This window comes from Galendromus occidentalis, unplaced genomic scaffold (genome assembly GCF_000255335.2).
Source record: "Galendromus occidentalis unplaced genomic scaffold, Mocc_1.1 scf7180000077086, whole genome shotgun sequence".
In the NCBI taxonomy this organism is placed as follows: domain Eukaryota; kingdom Metazoa; phylum Arthropoda; class Arachnida; order Mesostigmata; family Phytoseiidae; genus Galendromus; species Galendromus occidentalis.
Window position 1 is genome coordinate 1,537,762 of NW_003805074.1, and position 21,846 is coordinate 1,559,607.

At 50.6% G+C, this 21,846-nt stretch overlaps 1 protein-coding gene across 1 annotated transcript; it reads left to right on the forward strand.

Annotated features, from left to right (window-relative positions):
• Positions 1 to 5,342: 5,342 nt before the first annotated feature.
• Positions 5,343 to 10,504, forward strand: kz (putative ATP-dependent RNA helicase kurz). Its single transcript, XM_029110737.1, has 17 exons — positions 5,343 to 5,511; positions 5,721 to 5,878; positions 5,963 to 6,091; positions 6,175 to 6,384; positions 6,500 to 6,640; positions 6,734 to 6,874; positions 6,950 to 7,162; positions 7,253 to 7,813; positions 7,910 to 8,070; positions 8,173 to 8,376; positions 8,491 to 8,701; positions 8,787 to 8,991; positions 9,077 to 9,366; positions 9,587 to 9,714; positions 9,828 to 10,065; positions 10,150 to 10,301; positions 10,402 to 10,504. The coding sequence occupies exons 1-17, from the start codon at positions 5,343 to 5,345 to the stop codon at positions 10,502 to 10,504; spliced, it is 3,414 nt and encodes a 1,137-aa protein (XP_028966570.1).
• The last annotated feature ends 11,342 nt before the right edge of the window (positions 10,505 to 21,846 follow it).

Here is a 21,846-nt window from a genome sequence, read left to right on the forward strand (position 1 = left end):
GTCGAGTGGTCAGCTTGGTCATCACGTGCGATCTGTGTTGACCTGATACACGTTTCCTCGCACGGAAACTTCCCGTTTCTTCCCTCCCCGTAGAAATCACGCCGGAAAGCTTGCGGAGCCTTCCATTTTGAAGCCTACGATGGTTCCGAACACCTCGTTGAGAATCTGGCTTCTTGCGGACGCTACTTGTGTAAGCTGTACGGAGCACGGAGGTGCCCTCCACCGGAAGTCTCGAAGCCAAGCTTACCTAAATATCATACCATACAAGAGAGATTTCCATCCGAAGAGATTATGGTATGCGAGCGCCGGTGAAGATGCCCGTTCAGGCTTATTGATAGAAGGGTGTGGATGCTGAGCACTAATCTCGAAGATGCCCGAAACTGGGACGGAATGAGAAGGCTCTGTTTGATGCGTCAACATGCTTCGGAAGACCTGCCTTCAGAGGCCTCGTTCCCTCGGAAATCACGCACTCGTCGATATCTGATCCCATATCCCAGCATCAATAGCGGGAATGATTGCGGCACTGTTCATTGCGCGAGGAAAACGACGATTTGTTATTCCCGACACAGTATTTTGTTCCTTTGGACAGACAGACAAGGCGACCCCGGACCGAGGACCGAGGACCGAGTATCCCCGCATTGGCTGGAAGTTTTCGAGCTCTCCCGTGTCGCGCTCGTCCCGAGGGCCGAGCTGGTAGACTATGCCCGAGAAGAGGAACCTCCTTCCGCCTTACAATGTGAGTAATAATCGCGCGAGCACAGAAGTTCGAAAATCGATGGACAATGGAGGACAATTGAATGCGAGTACTCGTCCACATCAGGGGGGAACGGTAAATTCCGTGGCCATCATCAAGGTACAAGGAAGTCAATTCCTAGTCCCGACTCATGTCATAAAGGAACGCTGTCGGAAACTAGGCGCCGACATGAAAATGGAAGATGCGCTCGTGAGCGTGAACATCGAGGGAATCGACGTTGAAACATTCAAGCTGATCGAATACTACTTTCGTTCCGGTAAGGATCCCGTCATTGTCACAGGTAGGGAGAGCTTGAGGATTCAAAATTTCACTCGGTGATCGATTTCCCAAATCGCTCCCAGGGAGACCCCCGATACTGACTGCGAGGAACGTCGTTGACATCTATTCGGCTGCATCCATTCTCGGGATTGGATCCCTCGTTCAAGCCTGTTCAGAGGTAAATAGTCGGGCCGGAGCTCCTCAACGCCGCGTTCCCGGGCCTTAAGTCGCATTCACGGCCTTTGGTCCTTAGCGATCTCACGCATTTATAGAAGATCAATGGCTCAAGGAGAATCGACCAGGCTCTAATCTTCTATGTGGACGCAGACCAGCGCAACGCCCGTGAAGAGCGAGGAGCAATCCTTGGGCACATTGGCAGAGTCTTCGGAAGGGTTGCATATTCGGAGGGATTACTCAGCCTGAGCGAGGAACAGCTTACGGCTCTGCTGAGTGACCAAGCTCTGTCGCATCGACCCCCAAGAGAGAAACTCATCGCTGTGTTGAGGTACCCGTGTAACGAAATATATTGGGCGTAAATTAGAAGAATGTCAGAATAGCTCTCAGAGAAATTATGTCTCATTCATCAAGATGGCTGCAGGCAGACTGCATGATGCGAAAAAGGTGTGCGGAGCGGATTCTCAACGCGGTGCCTTTCACGGACGAAGATCTGAGAGGGATCCGAATCTGTCCTGAAATCGCGAAACGTGCGCCCCGACTCAGGGAGTACCTTTGGCCAACGACGGCCGAAGATGTGCGTTGAGGAGGCTTTCTTCCTGGTTGCTCCATGAAAAATTTGACGGAGTTCTCAGAGAGAAGATTTTCAGGAGGCTCTGGCGATTCCCAATAGGGAGCGAGCGACTCAGGATGATAAGAAAAACTCAGTAAAAGCTAAAAAGCAGCAATCACCACCTAGACAGGAAGCATCGCAACCCAGGAGCGAAGTTCGGGGATCACGAGGCGCCGAGCGGAAAAGACATTTAGCAGGGGAGGCTCGAGAAGGAACTCTGAAATTACCAGAAGCCCGTAGAAACGAGAAAAAAAGGTAGGAAGTCTTCATCGAAATGGGTACAAGGTGAAGCTATTCAATACATTATTCGACCCCTCAGTACCAATTCAGAATAGGGGCCTAACATGCTGATTTCCTGCGCACGTCTCCCAGCGAGCTAAAAGACGCTGCACTCGGTGAGCCTCGATCATCCGGAAGAGAGTCTCACGATAGTCAAGCGCCGGAATCACGCAATCTCGACGCCGATGGGACTCCAGTAGATAGAGGGATGGGGAGGAGAAGTAGACGCTCCAGAGATCCTCTACTTTTTTCTCCATGTTTCTCACCTTTGACCAGCCAAGAATCGACGGAAGGGCATCGAGATATCGGGGAAGGGAGTACAAGGGCTCTCGACACATTCACAGACAAGATGTTCTTCGGCCGCGTCTTTAAGCAAGCGTCGTTCAAACCTCCAGTCCCTGGAAGACGGTGGAGCATTGAGAGAATAAAACCTGGGGCCGAAGCGAAGATGGGGGAGCCACGACACAAATCGTACGATTTCGACAGCAACGGCCCTCGGGCGATTGAGGAGGTTGGGGCTAAACATGTGTCCACGCTCATCCCACACATTTGTGAAGAGGCAGAAAAAACAGAGGAAAAGGCGGGCTTGAGGGCAAATCCGCTGCCCGATGCGGCTCAAGCAGTCCTTCCGAGTTGCGCTCGGACAACGGCGCAGGAGCAAGCCGATGGGAACAAGGAGTCCAAGAGAGATACGGAGAGCAGAAAATCTCGGCGAAATACGAGGAGCAGGAAGTCTCGGGAAGACATTGGGAGCAGGAAGTCTCGGAGAGACACGAGGAGCAGGAAATCCCGGAAAGACACGGGGAGCAGGAAGTCTCGGAGGGATATGAAGAGCCAGAGATCCTCGAGAGATTTCAGGAGCAGAAAGTCTCGGAGAGACGTGGAAAGTATGAAGTCCCACAGAGATGCTCTGAGTAGGAAGAGCAAGCGGTATGCGGAAACCGGAAAATGCAGGCGGGACCCAGACGATGAGTCGTTTCTATGGGGAGCCGAGAGTAGAAAGTCCAGAAGAGAGGCCGCCAGTAGAAAGCTAAGGATAGGGGCCACGAAAGAGAAGTCTGAGACAAGGGGTAGACAGTCCAAGATAGACGCGTCAAGCAGGAGATCCAGAAGAAATCCGAGGAGTAGGAAATTCCGTGGAGAATCGAGGGAAAGGGAGTCAACAATGGATTCGAAAAGTAGAAAATCTCGAAGAGATGCGAAGAGTAGGAGATCCAGAAAGGAAGACCTCATTGGGGAGTCGGAGAGGTATGCTCCCGAGAAAAAAATTGGAAGGGATGCGCAAAGGAGAACATCCAGGAGAGCGGTCCAAGGTGGAGAGAAGAAGGGGAATGGAGAGAAGACAAACTCTAGCAGAGATGAGTCGATCAAGAAATCCAGGATGTATGCTCTAAGCAGGAAATCGAGGTTGGACGCTCTGATGAGGATGTCCACGGAATGCGCTCTGAGCAGGAAACGCCGACGGGATGCTGAAATGAAGAGGGTGGGAGGGTACAGCACGAAGAGTACGACTCAGATCTCTCATGTGAATGCCTCCGACGCTCGACGTGGGATCCCAGCAACGTATGACGAGCAAGGAGGGAGCATCGACCCTGGATCATCTCTTCAGGAAGCGGCTCTCTGGCGTTCGGCCGAATCATCATCGGGAAGAGTCAAGACTGGTCACAGGAATGGGGAGTCGAATTAGATGATTGTGAGTACGAAATCGGTGGTGGGTGTGAGGCGTAAGAATTCTGAGGGACCTGTCGAGAACCGGAGGTCAAGGAGCAATAAGGAAAGCGTAAGATCAGAGAGCGATTTCCCAGGCAGCAGATCGTAGCGGGCCCCTCGGGGAGACGACGAGAAACTCTCGAGGCATTTCATGCGCGACCTCAGGTAGAAAAAATCGTCAAAACCACAAATCACTCCACATAAAGTGCGATAGTCGCCAGACCGGGGACGAAGCTTCTGGTCTCTTGTGGGAATTATTCTAGGATTTTCAGAAAGAGGTCGATTTTTCAGTAGCTAATCGGCTTGTTTGCATCGTGGTCTTTCATCAGTCGTGAATGGGTTTTTTCCTCTTGATGCAACACCATCGATATTTCCCGGATTCTTCCGTTGCCTGTCTCCATCTCATCGCCAGTAGCCTAACGGAACCATGGCGCGGGGCTGGTCTCCACAGACCGCTCTACCATGAACTAAGCAATCTAAGTTTGTGTCTTCCCGAGAAGACGCAGAATGAGGATCATGGATTCATGAGGATTACGAGATACCGAGGGAAGTATCTGGTGTATCCGATTTGTCTGATCTCATGGATACCCTCCTGTCGCATCGCCCAGATGCAATGAACTGTTCTTTCTACCCATTCCCGCGGTGTTTTCGAAGTCTTGTCCCTACTGAGGATGGTCTGCAGATCTTAATGTGGAGCATCTATTCAGATCGCGAATTTCAAACGATCGGTTAGTCTACTTGACATCAGACCACCAGCCGACCTAAGCCTGGCTGACGCCGCAGAGGCCGGAGTCTCTCGCGCAGCTTCTATCTGTGAGAGGCTGCCATTCATTGTAGAGGGGAGATTTCGATGGAGCGAATTTCCGATCAGAATTGAGGGGCGATCATCATGGGGGCGACACCCCCATAAAGATAGGACCTTTTTCAGGGGGTATTACCGTGGGGGGGGGGGGCTTTTTGCGTATTATAACGATCGGAATTTCTCGCCTGTTCGATCGGCCACATATTGCCGTCTGAAACACCCGTTGGGTGATTGGCCTGGAAGGGCCGCACGATTGTGGTTTTCGGTATAGACGATAATTCACTCGAACCTCGGCTACTGAGGCCGGACGTGGCCCCGGGAGGTCAAGATGTTGGAGCGCAGCAGAATGATATTCGATATCGTCTAAATACAGCAAATATCCAGGCAGTACGGTAGTCAAAGCACCCTGACCCTGTCCCGTGTTCTCTCGAATTCCCGATGACAGCTGCGTCTAGTGTTTTGAAAACAAGCCGCGCAGCAGACCACTAACGCAAAATGTAAACAAAAAAATCCACGTGCGGAGCAGATTTCAGCGCGGAGACCGTGTTTAGGAACTGGCTGACTTGAGAACAAAGTTGTCAGTTCGCGTACGAAACAGTCCTCTGAAGATTCGGAGTAAGTTTAATTTCCCCGAGTGGAATCCCCGACTCTCGGACCGACCGTGAGCGGAGCACAAAACGGTGCTCATCATAGCTGACTGCCGATACTTCCAGCAAGAGAACCGAGGTGTGAAGAGTCGAGCTCATCGTAAGATGGGTCGGGTGAAAAAGTTGAGGAAACTTCTACGACATCAAGAAGTCCGCGAGGGACTACTCAAGGGCGAACCCGATGGGGCAGAGGAACCTTCTCCGGAATCGACTGAAGTTCAGGATGGGCAGAAGAAGAAAGCGTCGAAGGCAGCACTGGCAGCGAATTTCAAAGGTGATTCTTAGTTCGCTTCCTCTTCGAATCCGGTACATCGTGAGTGATGATCTTTCTTGGAGCCTCGACTTTTTCGAGCTCTCGGAAAACCGGATGATCCCGTGAATTGCCCAAGTTCCCAAAGGCGGGCGGGGGGGAACATTTCGAAGATCCGTCAATCGTGTCCTCAGATCAATTCTTCGGTCAATAATGGTGATTTTCTGCTCCAGAAAAAAAGACAGCTCATCTGAGCAAGAAGAAGAAGAAGGAGCTGCTCAAGGTGCTGGAGAAGAAGCAGAAGAGGCGAAATAGGGAAGCTATAGTCGAGAAACTATCCCAATTGAAACAAGAGGCCACGAGAGACCGAAGGAAACTGTGCCCACAAAAGGTTCGCACTCGCTTTCAGCCTGTTTGTCGCGCTCCTCCTTATATCAAATCCAGGAACCCCATTCTTGCACCTCTTCAGGCTGAGAGCAGCAAAAGTCTCCGTAAGAGACGCGTGTCCGCTGTACAAAAATGGGGTAAAGGAGCCAGTGAACCGAAACAACCGCGTCCAGATGTGCTGGGCTTCGAAGAAGGGAGTGACGGAGACGACGAGACCGTGAGTTCTCTCACATCAGATTATTCGATATTGACTGCGGACGACTGACTAAGCAACATTGACATCATCCTCCGCTTCTGCAGACGGACGAGGAGTTGTCTGGAGCGAGCGAAGGCGATGAGGAGCCCGAGATCACCGAGCAGAAAGAGGAAACGGTCACAGCTCCCGAAATTCCGAGAGGTGATACGATTCCATTCAAGAAACACAGCACCATAAACGATGAAGATGACGATATAGGGGAGATTAATGCGAACATCGGTCACCTGAACCCCATGAAGAGTATCCAGCCAGTCGTAAGTTCTCGGCAATCATGCGAAATTCGCCGAAGAGCCAATAGAGATTTGAATTCTGCTCCGGTTCCCTTTGACTGATCACGAGATCGCACTCACTGTCCGATTCTCATTGCAGCTACTGAATAGACCACCAGAAGTCATAAAACACAGGTCCGAGCTGCCTATAATCAACATGGAGCAAGAAATCACTGAGACCATTGCGACAAATCCCGTGACAATCATTTGCGGTCAGACAGGCTCGGGTAAAACCACTCAGGTAATTTTCCCTACGGAAGGAGACTTCAAAGCATATCACGCTTGATTAGGCTCGACTGAGGCTCCGTGTCTAAGCCGCTCGACTTCTCCACAGGTTGTGCAATTTCTTTATGAAGCTGGCTACGGTCACTCCGGTTTGATTGGTATCACGGAACCGCGGAGAATCGCTGCCATCTCTACGTCGAAGCGAGTTGCTTACGAAACCGGTCTAGGACAAGAAATTGTGTCCTACCAGGTGAGTATCCGTGGAGCATTTCTTTCGACGCCTAAACGAATGATTCGTGCTGACACACCTCTGATCCGATTCAAGGTACGTTTCGAAGGAAACTGCTCCGAGAAGACTCGAATAAAGTTCTGCACTGACGGAGTTCTGCTGAAGGAGATGGAACACGACCTCAGCTTATCGAAGTATTCTGTGGTCATTATCGATGAGGCTCACGAGAGGAGTGTCCATTCAGACATAGTGATCGGCTTGCTGTCGAGAGTTGTCAAGCTCAGAGAGAGCAAGGGAAAGCCGCTCAGGGTGGGTAATCGTCTATCTTGTCAAAGTTGCTAGAAGCGGATCGGTCAGTCCATAAACGGATGTGCAGTTCTTGAGTGTGCTCTGTTTCAGGTCATTATCATGTCGGCCACCTTGCGTGTGACCGATTTCACGGAGAACGAGAAACTTTTCAAGATCCCCCCGCCAGTTATCGATGTCGAGTCGAGACAATACCCGGTGACCATCCACTTCAATCGAACAACTCCGAAAGATTACATGCAGGACGCATTCAAAAAAATTTGCAAGATCCACAATAAACTACCACCAGGAGGGATCCTTGTTTTCGTGACTGGGAAAATGGAGGTTATCCGGTTGGTCAATCAGCTCAAGTCACGTTTTCCCCCACCCAACGATGAGGCATATCCGAAAAGAGAGAGGAGCAAAGCAAGAGCTGCACGAGGAAATTCACCTGCTGTCGTGGAAACGGATGGTCCTGAAGTTCCTCAGGGAGCGGAAAAATCCTCCGATGTTGATAAAGCTGGAGGGGACGATCAGGAAACCATCGACGACCCTGCGGCGAATAGGGACAGTAAACAAGGCCTCGATTTGGAAAAGTACGATCTTTATCCGATAGAGGAAGCAGATCTCGGGGATCAAATGGATAATGAGGATTCCTCAGATGAAGAAGAAAAGGTGAGTTTCCCGGTCTCGAAGGACACGATCCTAGCCCGACCTACCGAGTACCTAGATCGGTGTCGCTCTGGTGGTTCATTCCGAATTTTCTTCAAGGCGCTGACTGAAAACGATGACGAGAGCAGCGACAGTGGCGGCGAAGCATTCCCCCAGGTCGATTGTAATGCAAGCTCAGCGATGAAGGTTCTTCCAATGTACGCCATGCTGCCATCGAGTCTGCAGCAGCGAGTTTTCGAGGAGATGAACGATCAATCGAGGTGAATTAATCATCCGAATCTCGACTCAACTGCTACCCTCTCTACCCGATTCAACCCTCCATGGCGAAAGCAAAGATACTAGATTTTATGGACTTCTTCCAGATTGTGTGTGATTGCCACGAATGTAGCTGAAACCTCGCTAACAATTCCTGGAATCCGATACGTGATTGATTGTGGCAAATGCAAAACTCGAGTTTACGACAAGGTCACCGGCATTTCCAAGTTCCTCGTCACTTGGACGTCTAAAGCAGCTGCAACGCAGAGAGCTGGTCGGGCCGGACGACAAGGTCCAGGGCATTGCTACAGGTGGGGAGCGGCCGGCCGGGCCGAAAGACTCCGTCTGATCACTTATTAGTGGAGTTAAACCCATCGGTCTCAGATTATCGGGCCTTGCGTGACTGAGGTCCCTCCGTATTTCAGATTATATTCTTCGGCGGTCTTCAATGATTCTTTCGTGGAGCACACGCCTGCGGAGATCACCCTGAGACCTGTGGATGGTCTCATGCTGCAGATGAAATGCATGGGAATCGAGAAAGTTATAAATTTCCCTTTCCCCACCCCGCCAGCTAAAGAAGCTCTCGTGGCAGCTGAGAACTGCCTGGTGGAAATCGGAGCCCTCGAGAGAACACAGGTTAGACCATTCGTAGACGCAGAAGTCTTCCGTGCCGACCCCCTCAAAATCAGATCAGATTAGTGCATCGCGATTGACTTTCCAGATGAAGCCTTTGTCGGTACGAGAGCGAGAAAACTGGTTGTACTCCTCAACGGCTACTCCGCTTGGTCGCGCCATGGGCTGCTTTCCTGTCGCTCCACGTTATGCGAAAATGCTCGCTCTCAGTTATCAGGACAGCTCTCTGTTGCCGTATGTGATAACGCTGATCGCCGGCCTAGCGATCCAGGAGCCTTTCGTGAAGGGGAAAGGTTAGTAGGCTCTATTCGGTCAGATAATGAGAATGGACATATCGCGTTCCACCTATCAATCTGTACACCGTCTATTGATCTGCAGGGACCTGCCCGGCGAGTTGCAAAGGTCTTGGAGATATGGGTCGGTTGTTGGCTGCGGTCGGCGCCTCCGAATTCAGTCAGCAAAGCCTTTGCCAGTTGAGGAGCGCGGCTCTGCAAGAGATCCGCAAGATGCGACGACAACTCACGGAAGAGCTGAATTTACTCGTTCCGGATTTGGAGCTCGCTTTGGACCCAAAGATGACACCGCCTTCCCACGCACAAATGAACGCTCTGCGACAGATTATCTTATGCGCAATGGCGGATAGAGTTGCTAGGAAAAAACATGGGAAGGTACGAATCGATATACCAGAGATCCTTAAGACAACGTGATGCTGCATCCGATGGAGGCCGTGGCCCATCCAGAAAGATCATTATTATTCTCCAAATGACTGAAACGTCCCATTGGAGAACGGGAATTGTCCCGGTGTCACGCTCTCTCCTTCTCGTGCCTCAGTGACGCCCCTCGACGTGTTCTTCTATCAAGGATATTGACTGAGTATTTCTCCAACAGGTTTACGAATGTATGCAAACTGAGGATGTGGTTTCGATTCATGGCGACTCTGTCCTTTTCAATGACCAGCCTCCTTGGGTAGTCTTCCAAGAAATAACCGAAGATACGAATAACAAAATGAAATTGAGGTACCTATCTTCATTCTGTGTCAGGATTCCGCTGCTCATACTTTTGTGTAGTTTCCGCGTGTTTGAGAGATGCTCCTTGCTTCCTAACCTAGATTGCTTCCGTTCCTTTCCAGGATGCTATGCCCCATCGAGGAGCATTGGTTGCCCACTTTGGCGCCGAAGCACTGTGTCCTCTCCGAGCCCCTGGACTCCCCACCGCCGGAATACAACGCTGCCAAGGACTGCCTGCTGGTGTGGCAGAACGGAACCTATGGACCTCTTGCGTGGGAGCTGTCGAAGAGTCAACAAAAAGTCCCAACCCATTGGAAAGAGAGATTCAATTGGTTCGCTAAAGCCCTTCTAGAAGGACAGGTACAGGAATTCGACGCTTCTTCCCCACATGAGTCATGAGGGAGCTTCATGATTTCGAGTTAATGCTGAAAATCTTTCTCCTAGGTTATCAAGTACTTCAAAATGTTCGCAAAACATTACGTTTCTCCTCCGGCGATCATTGTGAAGAGATATTCGGCGCTATCGCAACGATCTAGTGACTTGGTGGCAGCTTTGAGACAAGCTGACATTTGCTCGAAAAAAGACCTCTCGACGAAGTGAGTTTTCCGCAGAAGCTTTGCGAGAAATACCCAATCCCAGAATAATCCCGAATTTCCGATAGGGAAAATCATCAGGGGCGGGGTCTCTTCATTTCAGGTGGGAAAACGATCCACAATTTCTCTTGAAAATTGTGCTTGATTGGCTGCCTTCAGAGGTGCACGGGAAAGTGAAAATGTCTTGGCCGCCGAAGACGACGTAGTAGGGCGCTGCTTGAGTGATACTGTTATCATTTCGGAAGAAAATGTATACATTAAATAAGGATGTATATTTCTCATGACGGGGTGCTTCATTCAAGCTCTAAAGACTCATCCTAGGAACAACTCGTCTACAGGCATCAATGTAGAACACTTTCTACCTCATGCGCAGCTCGATGGAGATTCATTCGTTTGCTACGAACAAGCAAAACTCATTATGACATTGTGAAGTCGGGTCTGCATGCGCAATGCCTCTTTCCCCCACCGAATAGACTTCGGGACCCGGGCACGAAGCTCTTCCCGAGTTTGTACACTTCGAGCAGCCCTCAAGTCATATCGGCTAAGTTCCGTTGAATGGGACCACACTTAATTGCTAAGATCGTCTTGGTGCTTGGAATGGATAAACGTGGCATGGAACATCTGCGGAAGCCGTTGGTATGAACACCTCTGTCCAAAACATAGGGAGCCTCTTCAAAGAATCATCGACGTCGCGTCGTTTAGAGACGACTTTACACAACGAACAAGTCGTCCAACATCGTGAGGCGACGAGCCGTCTATTCGGACCTCGTCGGACCTGGTCGCAAAGATCGGCAACAAAGCTGTGTTGAAGGTCGACTGCACCGTGGTGTTCAGATTATCCTGAGTCATTCGAGAGCGTAATCGGCTCTCGGGGTGAAAGTGTGATTTGAGTGAGACGAATGCGATCAACTTTACAAGGCCCTGGCTTCCTTAGATTCCCTTTACTCCGTTCCACAAGTAATGTCACTCTCCCCTGCACGTTAAATGCAGTCCCGGATTCCTCGAATGAATCGCAGACCTCGAGGCCTGCCTATAACGAACGGTTTCAATGCGGGCATCTCATGTGACAGAGTTCACCGATGTATGGAGTTGCGATGAGAGGACATTTTCCTCCCGGAAAAAAAAATCTAAATAGTCCATGTTTTCGGCCCGATCTATAGAGTTGATTCATTCCTCTGAACATTCCCCCGATGAGCAACAATTGGTAGAGCTATTATTTGGATATACGATACGATCGTTTAGAGACGATTCGCTGCGGAGTTTGTTTCCGATGCAACCCTGGGCTCATGCACGAGAATTCAACTTTCAATCGAGATAAGTGCAATCACTCCGGAAATTCCGAGAAGCGGACATTCTCCGGAAGACTCCGAGGGGCGGTCGATACGGACAATTAAGGACATGTCCTCCGATATCGCAGTTTTTCTTGTGAATGAGCTTCTCGGGCGCGAATCTTTCGTGGAACGAGCTCTCCGTGTGGCGAACCCTTCGGGTTACGCAGAAGGTGACGTACTCCACGGGGATCATCTTGAGAAAGGAACGTCTCTCGCGAGGCTGATTCTACGGGAGTCTCCCTAAACGCAGGAAATCTCATCGCAAGGAAGGATGCGTCGAATTATATAGGGTGATTGCAAAAGTGTGAGACTTGGAGGTACTCTGAGCGCCGCCAGATTATGAAAGACGACTTCCGACGGGTACGAGACACGATGAAGTTCGTAAGTTGTGTTGATACAAATGATGGTCAACGAAAACTCCGGGCCTCCACATCCATTCTCCGCTAGCTGATGCCTCTACATACATACATACACACGTACATACATACAACTCCCTGCGTCGCCAAAGGGAATCGTACAAAAACACACGCTGCACGGAGGTGTTTCTTACGAAACGAATTGACTAACGGTCCCGGATTAGTTTCGCTCCCATTCTTAATAGCAGAACTTCGAATGTAGCCGGCGGCAAGCTTTGCATTTCCTTTCGGCAACACTCGGACAGGACGGCATCATCCGTATACGACGATGAGCTAGATCATTGATTTACAGTTAGAAGACGGGATGTCACGACTCCGCTTCTATCTAAGGATGCGTCGAGGAAACCGACTGTGAGGTTCTATAAGAAATCCACCGGGGTCGTGGATCGAGCTAGAGCCCGTACGTTGAAGGTTTCGAGAGTGATCGGGAGGAGTGCCAGCTCATACGCGATGGACAGGTTACTGCGCACGCGATGAATAGGAAAGGTGGAGAGAACATGATACGAGATACATGATAATCGGATTGCACATCACACATCTCCACAGATGTTCTGAACCATATGCGGGTTTCTTCGAGTCCTCTCTGACCAATATATACAGAGGAAGTTCTCAATGACTGATGAATGATTGGTCTCCGGAATTCCTGGTGATGCCGGCACATCAGCACTCGTCCCTCGATAATCCCTCCTCGAACTCGATCCGACGGAGACGCACTTCCGTGATGCGAATTCATCGTCTTGGTCAGATGGGAGCTAAGTTGATAGCGCAGAAAAGGTCGGCACTACATTCTCCGGTGGCGAAACAAATCGCATTGTTCGTCCCCCAGTCACCGCTACTGTGTTGGGTTTAGAAAGTACATTTCTCACTCTCTCGCTCGCACACCTATACCGAGCCAGCGTTCACTCGGAGGCAGAGGCACACGATGAGCTTCTGCACATGTGGCTTACTCAATGTTTGTTCAAGCAGATGATTAGGCGCAATCCTCGACGGACGTTTACATTACGAGCACCTCGATTCGAAGTCAATGATCCCCTTATCCTGGACTCCGCATGAGCATGCGGAACATGTAGGCTGCGGACTCGGTCTTGTAAACAATAAAATGGAAGCTCGTTGATCGATGCATTTAAAAATCTTACTTTATTCAGCCTCAAAAACAAAGCCGTTGGACCCATCCCGAAGTGCTTCCCCGATGTTGATGATCGCCGTCGCAGTTACCGGCATCCATATGAGTTAGCTCCCGCCCAGAGCCCGATGAGATGAAGATTCTTTTGATTTCTTTGTTTGTCGAAGCTGCTCGATCTGGCTCTTCTCCGCCGCCGCTCAGGAGTGATACACGCGAGTAAAGCTCTCTCAGAGGTTGACTCCATGCTCGCGGCCTGTACAACAAGGACGTATTCTGTTTCGCTACGGAAGGAGAGGTTGAAGGTGAAATGCTCCCCGAATGCCATCTTGGAACGAGAGCATTAGAACCACAGAAGAGCTCCCCCTCCGATGGAGCTAGCGACGACTGTGGTTCTCGCTGGATGATTTCTGAGCGAATTGACTGAGGAGCTCTTATGGGCTCCCACCGGACGATAGGAGTCTATTGCAAAGCCTGTGGCGCACAGCGGGTCTCACAGTTCGCGGGACGAGCCGGGGAGAAGCGGAGAGATCATGGATCTACTTCAGAGCGTTGGTGAATGCATGTATTGGCTCATCATCATCTTCTCTAATGGAACCTCAACACCCACCCCACTGAGAGAAGCGTCGAAAACAAACCATTATTTATGCGAATTAATGCCACCTTGGAGAGGGAACTTGGGGTAGAAAAAGTATTGTATCTGACAGTTTCGACGTGATGAAGTATCGTTTTGATGGACTCCATGGTCCTGAAGTCAAATATCCCGCTCCACCGGGGGAGCTGTTCGAGAGATCATCGATTCTCGCAGCTCCAAATCGCTTCAAAAACCGATTCATCTATCCTAGGACGAGAGAACATTATATCTCAACGTATCGAGGGGTACAGGGTCGGACAGGTAATCGAGGGGTTCCGTCGGCCTGGCCTCAAAGATGTCCTGAATTTGAGGAGAGAAAGATAATTCCTAATTAGTGCTGCGGAAGTGTCGGGCAGACTCGTGCATAGAGACTCATTTTCTCACGTTGCCTCCGCCAGCTCACGGCTATGAACCATGGGCCGTGCCCCAGAGAGGGCCGATCCCTATGCAGGAAAGGCCCCGCGAGATTTGCCCGAAGAGGACAGGAGATGGGGAGGGCCTCCGCTCGCAACAGGGACATGCCGATCTTTCGATCCCGAGCGTTCCTCCTTCGTGATTATGAGCCCGTGCATCTGAAGTCGAGGATGAACATTCAAGATTCTGTTGACGATCCGTTACTGTGTAGCATGGGCAAGGACGTCCCCGATATATGTACATGGGCTGATCATCGGAGGAGGGGAGGCATTGGCACGGAAGACCGCCAGTGTGGTCAACGAATGAGGTACGAAGAGAGCTCTCGCCACACGACTACTCGGCGGAATCGTCTAGGTCTATACCGGGAAGGGCTGAAACCGAAATCAGCCGTTGATACACGAGGTTCGAAGTCGGGAGTCCGAGGCAGCCAGAGTTTTTTTCCCGCCAGTCGAAGATGAGTCCACAGGTGTTCGGTGTCAGTGACTCTCAGATAGTCTCAGAGCATAGAAGCCACCTGCAACGCTTACGACATGCGAAGTTTTTGTACTTCTCAAGCTCGAATCATATATGGTATGATACGATTTTGGGACTTGGTGTGAGCGGAATCTCGTTATGGTGTCAGTGGCAAATTGGATTTGAGCTATGAAACCGTCGCTCCTCGGATTCTAATCAGCTCTCGCCTGAAGAGAGCGATTCGAAAATGAAATATGATGAGTGAGAATCATCATCTCGTATGTATTATACTTATAGGCTGGCCCAAGGTTGAAAAGCCTTCACCAGGGTCAGCGCGAGCTCGTAGAGTCCGTGAAGTTTGGGGGAAGAGAGCTCGCGTATATCCGAGACTTTAATAACTTGCTCGACTTCTCCAGATCGCGGTCATGCTGCCGTAAACTGGCGAATCCTCTCAGCGGAGAGGCGAGGATTATTTTAATGGGACTTTATTTCGAATGAAATCAATAATAATAATTGTACTCGATTAGGTTCAGGCTCCTTCAGGAGTGTTCGAGTCAAGCGTCTGGACGTCGGCCGTAGGCCCGAGCTGAAAAACAATTATTACAACCGTCGCCGCCTCCACACGGGCCGCTGGCGACCGAAGTACACGGCAGCGACTCCGCTCGATCAGGTCCAGCTGTCTGACATGGTCCCGTAGGCGCACGCCAAGTCAAGGACGGATTCGAATGTGTTTTCAAATTACACCGAGTGCTTCAGTGCTTGTTCAAGCTCCATTACGAGTCAAAGATTGCTCCCATTCGGCCGAATATCTCGCATCGCAGATTCTATCATTCGAGTGATTTATGTGTGTTTAAGTACGTTCTGCTCCTTTGATTCTGTCAATTTCTCAGTCCGAGTGAGTTCTCTGTCCGCCTGCCCATTGCTCACTCCGCGCTTCCATATCGGGTATAGATCGCTATCATGGTGCGTCTAATGGAGCACCCGATAGCTGTAGTGTTGTATATGGAAATCCCTACTCTATCGGAGATCTTTGGGACTGATAGACAATGCACCTGAAATTGACGGGGAGGGTAGCTACCTAAGTGAAACACGCGCTGTAAGTAACTACTTCTATTGGGGACGATGCGGGAGCTATGCCAGCTGGAGGAACTAAGGAACCAGGCTCGAGGGCGACACTTCTGATTTTCCTGAGAGGGAACTCCGGAGATTCCCGGACGAGCTCCGCCGCGGTTTTCGCCCAGGCTCGTTTCGGAATCTCGGATCGATTTCTGAGAAAGACGCTCCCATCGAAGCGTTCTAATGAATCTGGGATTACAACGACCGCCCCGGAGCGAAAGGTGAGCAATCCTTGGATGCATCAGGGTTTCGCATGCGTGCAGAAAAAATGATACTTTGAAACGCCAAGCGGATGGGATAAATCACAGCGCACCGCCGGCAGGTGAAAAATCTGACAGTATTCTCAACGTACATATATTTACTGATGCATAGAGCACCTACGCATAGCTGCAGTTCGATTCAACCGAACTTCTAAAATTCGTTTCCTCTGTCAACTTCCCGTTCAGGACTGGTTAGCCCAAAGTAGGTGGTTCGGAGCTGCCGCTCCATTGACTCGTGTGTATGAACTCTGTATAGTAGGCACTTATGTGCGAATCTAGCAGCATTCGCCCAACAACCGGTGCGAATGATTAGCTGTCGTGTAGGCACTGTGAATTCGACAAACTCTAGTTAGTTTTGTGGTGGGCGTAACCAGTCGATCCCTCAAATGCTACGCGGCCATGATGAAGCCTCTGTGGCTGCGGAGGTGGTGGTGATGGAGGTGGCGGTGACATTCCGTCCGCTCATTCCGTTGCGACTAGCACTCGGACCCTCTACACGGCGAAACATCACGATGACCGGCATCGGGAAACTTCGTTTAGTATTCACGAGTTCGATTTGTGTGAATATGTTTACACTTGTCCATTGTTGTAGTCATACTTTCGAACGGAAGCTGACCAGTTTCCGGTTGATCCTAACGAGCACGGAGATCGATCGGCATTTACACCATTCGGTCGCCGAATCGTCCCATGATCCACAATCGCCGAGGAGTCCTGCACTGAACCCATGTAAGGACGCCGTACCATGACAAACTCCTCGGATGCGAATCCGCTGCGGCCCCGTCAGTCGATTGATTGATTCAATCAAAAACTAATTATACAGTTGAGGGATTTCTCGACTGCTCTATAAGTATCCGCTCGACTGTTTCCGGCGACGAGTTTTCTCGTCGCCAGCTTCTCGAGAGAGGACTCACGGCGTCGAGTGCGAGAACGCGCGCATTTCGGGTGCAGAAGACTATGAACCGAGACGATCGAGCTTCCTACAAGATAAGCAGTGAGGTACATGACCCAATTCCCCCATCAGGTTCTTTACAATCTGTGCAACGGATTGGTCACAGCGGAAGTCATGATCTGAAGCGATTCTCAATAGAGTATGTGACTCGGTTCCTGAATGTGTTGTTTGTACATGCACGACAGCGGCGTGGTGCCTTCAACCATGTTGGAGCCGGTCGTGAAGCGACGGATTGATTGACCGAGGTAGCTAGCTGGCTAGCGAGCAAGCGATCGAAGCTGTAAACCGCATCTAGCCGCGCATATCTTGCTAGTTGTTGTCATTTGTTATATGGCATTGAGTAGGATTTTACGACAGGAACCAATGGGTGACCTCCGCGTGTCAGGACTCAGGACCCACCGACAGTAGGTACCTGTATTGCAGTACACGACGAGTTTCAGGATTGTCTCAGTGAGCCGGAAAACTCCGGCCATTGCAAATTCTTAATTTATGCCTGTCGGCTCGTGCATTTCGAGGAGTCATGCGACGCTCCGAGCTGACTCTCGGGCAATGTATGCCAATCGTGTATGGATCGAAGTGTAAAAGTGAGAGCTGAAAATTTATGTCCATATGTCGCATCGCCGCGAGTGGTCAAGTTCCGAAGCGAGCTCGAGCCACATCTCGTCGAGTACATTCAGTGGCTGGAGGATATCAGAAGCGCAACTTTCGCTACTGACAAGTTAACCACAGGTTCGGCAACAACAACCGCCAGGACGGATCGGAGTCTGCGCCACAATCAGAAATCAATCGGCCTGTCAACTCCTGCTCGGCCTAGGAGGACGTGCGGCTCTAACACCGATGTGAATGACACTGTTCCCAGGTGAGCCATCATATTTAGAGCCGAGTGGGAACTTACGCGCACCTCATTCCAAGTGGCGCTGCCTTCCCTAAGGGAGGATCGACACATACATAGGTATCGAGAAGAAAGGAGAGATTCTCAAGAACATGATAATTCCATCGAGATCACACCCCATGGGTCCATCAACAGACTAGACTATCCAACATTCGTTATACGTAGACAACAAAGTTAGACTCTCCTGCATGAACCTTAAAGACCCCTTCGGTGGAGCAACGGATCCTGAGGACGGTATAGAAAAATCTCGTTCTCGGTAAGGATTGATTCTGAGAAGCTGATACAATACATCCGATGCGTGGCTGTCAATTCCCTCGCACACCGCAGATGTGTGCATAGATTTTCTGCCAAAAGTCATGTTGCTTGACGAGATGATTGTACAGCAGCGATTTTCTATAGCTGTGGTTTCCTGAACACTTCAAGGGGTAGGCTAATGATAGGCTTCGCTTCACTGCACCCGGATTTCTGCCTGCCTAAAGAACTCAGAGGGAACCGCAAGAAGCTCATCCTAACGGCTTCGATACCCCGGATCAGGGTTTGAGAGACATCCCGAACATTAAAGTCGAGAGACTCGGGAGCTTTGCGTGGTGTCAATCGTTTCAGGACGCTCGGCAAGCCTCTCTGTGAACTCGAACACCTCTAGCGTCGAGCGCGAGCCGTTGACTCTGAGGAGCACGCGAGCCCCAGTGTCACATTGTGGTGTCGAAGTCAATGGATGACGAAATTCCATTAAAATAAACCTCGGTCGTCGAATCGATAAGAAGCTCGAACACGAACTGCGTATGCCGTGTGGACAGAGTCCACGAATCCAAATGCTTGTTCGCTCCCTTGTTCGATGGGAGCTTGCGTCTAACGGCAAACATTCCAGCTGCTCTGAATCAATGACAGCATCGGTGTCCCCGGCCGTGGGTGGCTTGTCCATGAAAGTCCGAGCTTCAACTATCAATCTTATCTATCTCACCCGTACGTGGAGCACTCCTCTCGTTTATCTCCTTAGATTCTCACATCGCAGCTGCAGGCCTGAAGTATTCTTTCACGTCTTAGAAAGAAGTGCCGGGGCTGTCTCACCTCGTCCACGCCGGGAAAAAATGCATTCAGGTACAACGGATGCCGAGCCCAGTCGGAGAATCCTCCGGCTGTCGACAGTCAAAATTACTGCCACCCTTTGGCAAAGCGATAGAAAGTGCGTTTAGAGCATAGCTATAAACATTTCACACTTCGCAAAGACCATCCGCTATAATCCATCCGCCGGCCTCGAGTCCGGCAACGCTTTCGTCATCATCGAGGAGTGTGAGCTCGTGAGCGGAGAGCCAAGCGAACAGTCGGCGAACCCCCTGAGAATTCGGAGCAGGGAAGCTACTGAATGAGTACTGTAAAGTAATAAATTAAACGGCTTGTTGCAGTGTCGTATGCTCGGATGTGAATGTGAATGGTACCGTTAGCGGATAGGAGCCCCTGCCTGCCTACCTTTCTAGTCACATACTCCAAGCTACCCCTCTATTGCTATTGCTCGTTCCCCTCTTTTCTCCTTTTGCTCACAAAGAGCGCCATTTCAATTTCCTCCGCGAAACTCACTCGTATGAACCGGTAGTGCAGATTTCTCGCCGAACTTCCCTCGCGGCGAGAGTGAGGCCGATTCGATTATTTTGCTTGAGCTCCCTCAGCGACTCCGCCTCATCGTTTGTAGCCTCTTCGATCGGGGCAACAACTCGAGCCTAAGGAAATCTCCTTACACAAGGCTTCATCTCCTGATCATAGGGGGAAGTTCGTGAAAACACCCGAAGAGCTCTTCTCTCGGAGATCTGCAGAATTTTATGCGTATCTTGCACCGTCTTCCCCTTCCATCTCTGAAGCGTCTCTGGCTATGTAGCAGGGGAGGGCAAGTGCCCGAGTGGATTCGGTCCCAAAAAGGTTGAACCGTCATGTCCATTCAGTCAGAAATTCGTTCGAGAAATCTGATCAACGCCGAAGTTTCGCGGCGATTCCCGCTATCAATCTCACGAATCATGTCCTAGGTCGGGGAGACGCTCCTCAATATTTGTTTTCCCGGCGAAGTCTCCAGGGGACGGCTGGAACTTCCCGGAGTCGCAAGAGATGCCTGCCCGGCCAAAAGTCTGATATAAGCTGGCGATGTAAGATTTCCTAGACAAGCTCCAAGATTCGGGAGGTTGGTGGATTTGCTTTCGTACGAAGTAGACAGGCTTGCCATTTTTGCGATCAGAGACTCAAATCACCCTTCCATCCATTGCTCCATCGATACAACATGTTTCGGATGAGAATATGAGCAATGTCAGGTCCCGAGAGACCTAACAACAAAGTATCTGGTTTCTCGAAAGCTCCGCAAAACTCTGCAAAAGCCTGACATTCGATTTTCGAGTTTTGCACCGCATAGTGCTCCCGATCCGTTGGACTGCTCTGGGGCGAAATTCCAGCAAGATTATTTTGAACGAATTTTCTCATCTGAAAACTGAGACAATGATTGACATTTCGAGGACGCGATCGTATGCAAATGATGCCTCAGTAGCTGGGCTTGGAAAAATTCGCCCGCATTATTAGTGTTTTTTTTCGGCCAGAAAATCGGACGCGGCGGTGTGCCGAAATGAAACTCGAAACCGCTAGATTAAGCCTCCCTGCATCCGAGGTAACCCTCTCCCTCAATGCAAAAATTCTCGGATTATTAGGATCCACTCCCTGAATAGCACTGTTTGCGGAGGACATCCCTCGGACTGTTTTCATGAGGTAGTCCAGCTTTTTTCTGGCGAACATTACTTGTTGTTGCCACCACGACCGCCACCGCCAACAAGCGGGGCTCACCCCCTTATCTCACGAGTCCGATTAAGCCTCAAACTGGTTGTGTGTCCTCGTCTCCATTACGATTGCTCTCGCGCTTCGCATATGAGTCCCATTTCGCATTGTACTCATCCGTCAAAATAATCAAAGTTGTCCGGCGAGTTTTTCGGTACTGGTCCAGGAGTAACTCAATCTGAGAGCCGCTATCGGGGAGCGATCGCCGACAAGTTCTATCTCTCACTCTCGTTCGCTCGCGAGACCTTAGCTCTGAGCCGGGCTCTGCGAGGGGCTTGTGAATGCTGGCGAAAACGCTAGTACCAACGTCTTCTGGATCCGATGCCTCTGCTGTGATTCCTGTAGTTCCGTTGATGACCGTGGTTAGGTCAGAGAACCTCACGCGGCTCCATAAGAGCGGGACAGGCATCGCAAACCAGCGGAGACCGGCTCGGCGTCGGTAACTCCCTCCTGGTTCCCGGGTGAGACCGCACAGCCATAATCCAACGTCACGCCTATCAGGTAATGCTTCCGACTGAGAATGGACCCCGGGAGCAAATTTCGCCGGGTGGGAGGCCGGGGACAAGCGGAAACTCCATAGGGAGACTCCTCACGGGGACTCCGACGGGAAACTTTGCTCTTCGCTGGGATCGAACCCTCGGCCGAGTGCGCGCGGCGTCACTCCACGGAATTTCAGCCTCTCCTCACGACTTCCACTCCGTGGAGGGCCCATAGTGCCCGAGAAATGGAAGACACGCTAACCACTTGACAACCCTTCGGTTCACGCCGGTGATGACTTGGTCGTTCTCGGATTTCTCATCATCATCAGTATCTCTCGCATGGTCTCCGCGAACTTCGAAAGCAAGGACGCCCAAGTGATCGAGAGCGTTGTGAATCGTTTCAAGAACACTCCGCCGAGACCATTTCCCGATATGTTCCTATAAGCTGACTTTGACTGACTGGCGTTTTGCCTTGTGAGGGAGAGAAATGGCAGCTGCTTGCTTGAATACCCTGTTCGAAGGTGAACGACGACCGTCGATGAAACAGTGTCTCTCATTTTTTAGCTCGCGATCAAAACTCTTTCAAATTTTGTGGTCTCAAACAAAGAGTTGATTAAGCTTCGACAGTGTGCGATATGGGTCGCTCTCGGCGCTCACTTTGAGCTTCGGCCGCACCGTT

Bases quoted from the DNA above. Each gene is read 5' to 3' on its own strand.
- kz (XM_029110737.1), top strand. From the start codon at position 5,343: ATGGGTCGGGTGAAAAAGTTGAGGAAACTTCTACGACATCAAGAAGTC. The intron at 8,377-8,490 runs GTGGGGAGCGGC...TCCGTATTTCAG, and splicing joins GGTCCAGGGCATTGCTACAG to ATTATATTCTTCGGCGGTCT. The intron at 10,302-10,401 runs GTGAGTTTTCCG...TCTTCATTTCAG, and splicing joins AAAAAAGACCTCTCGACGAA to GTGGGAAAACGATCCACAAT.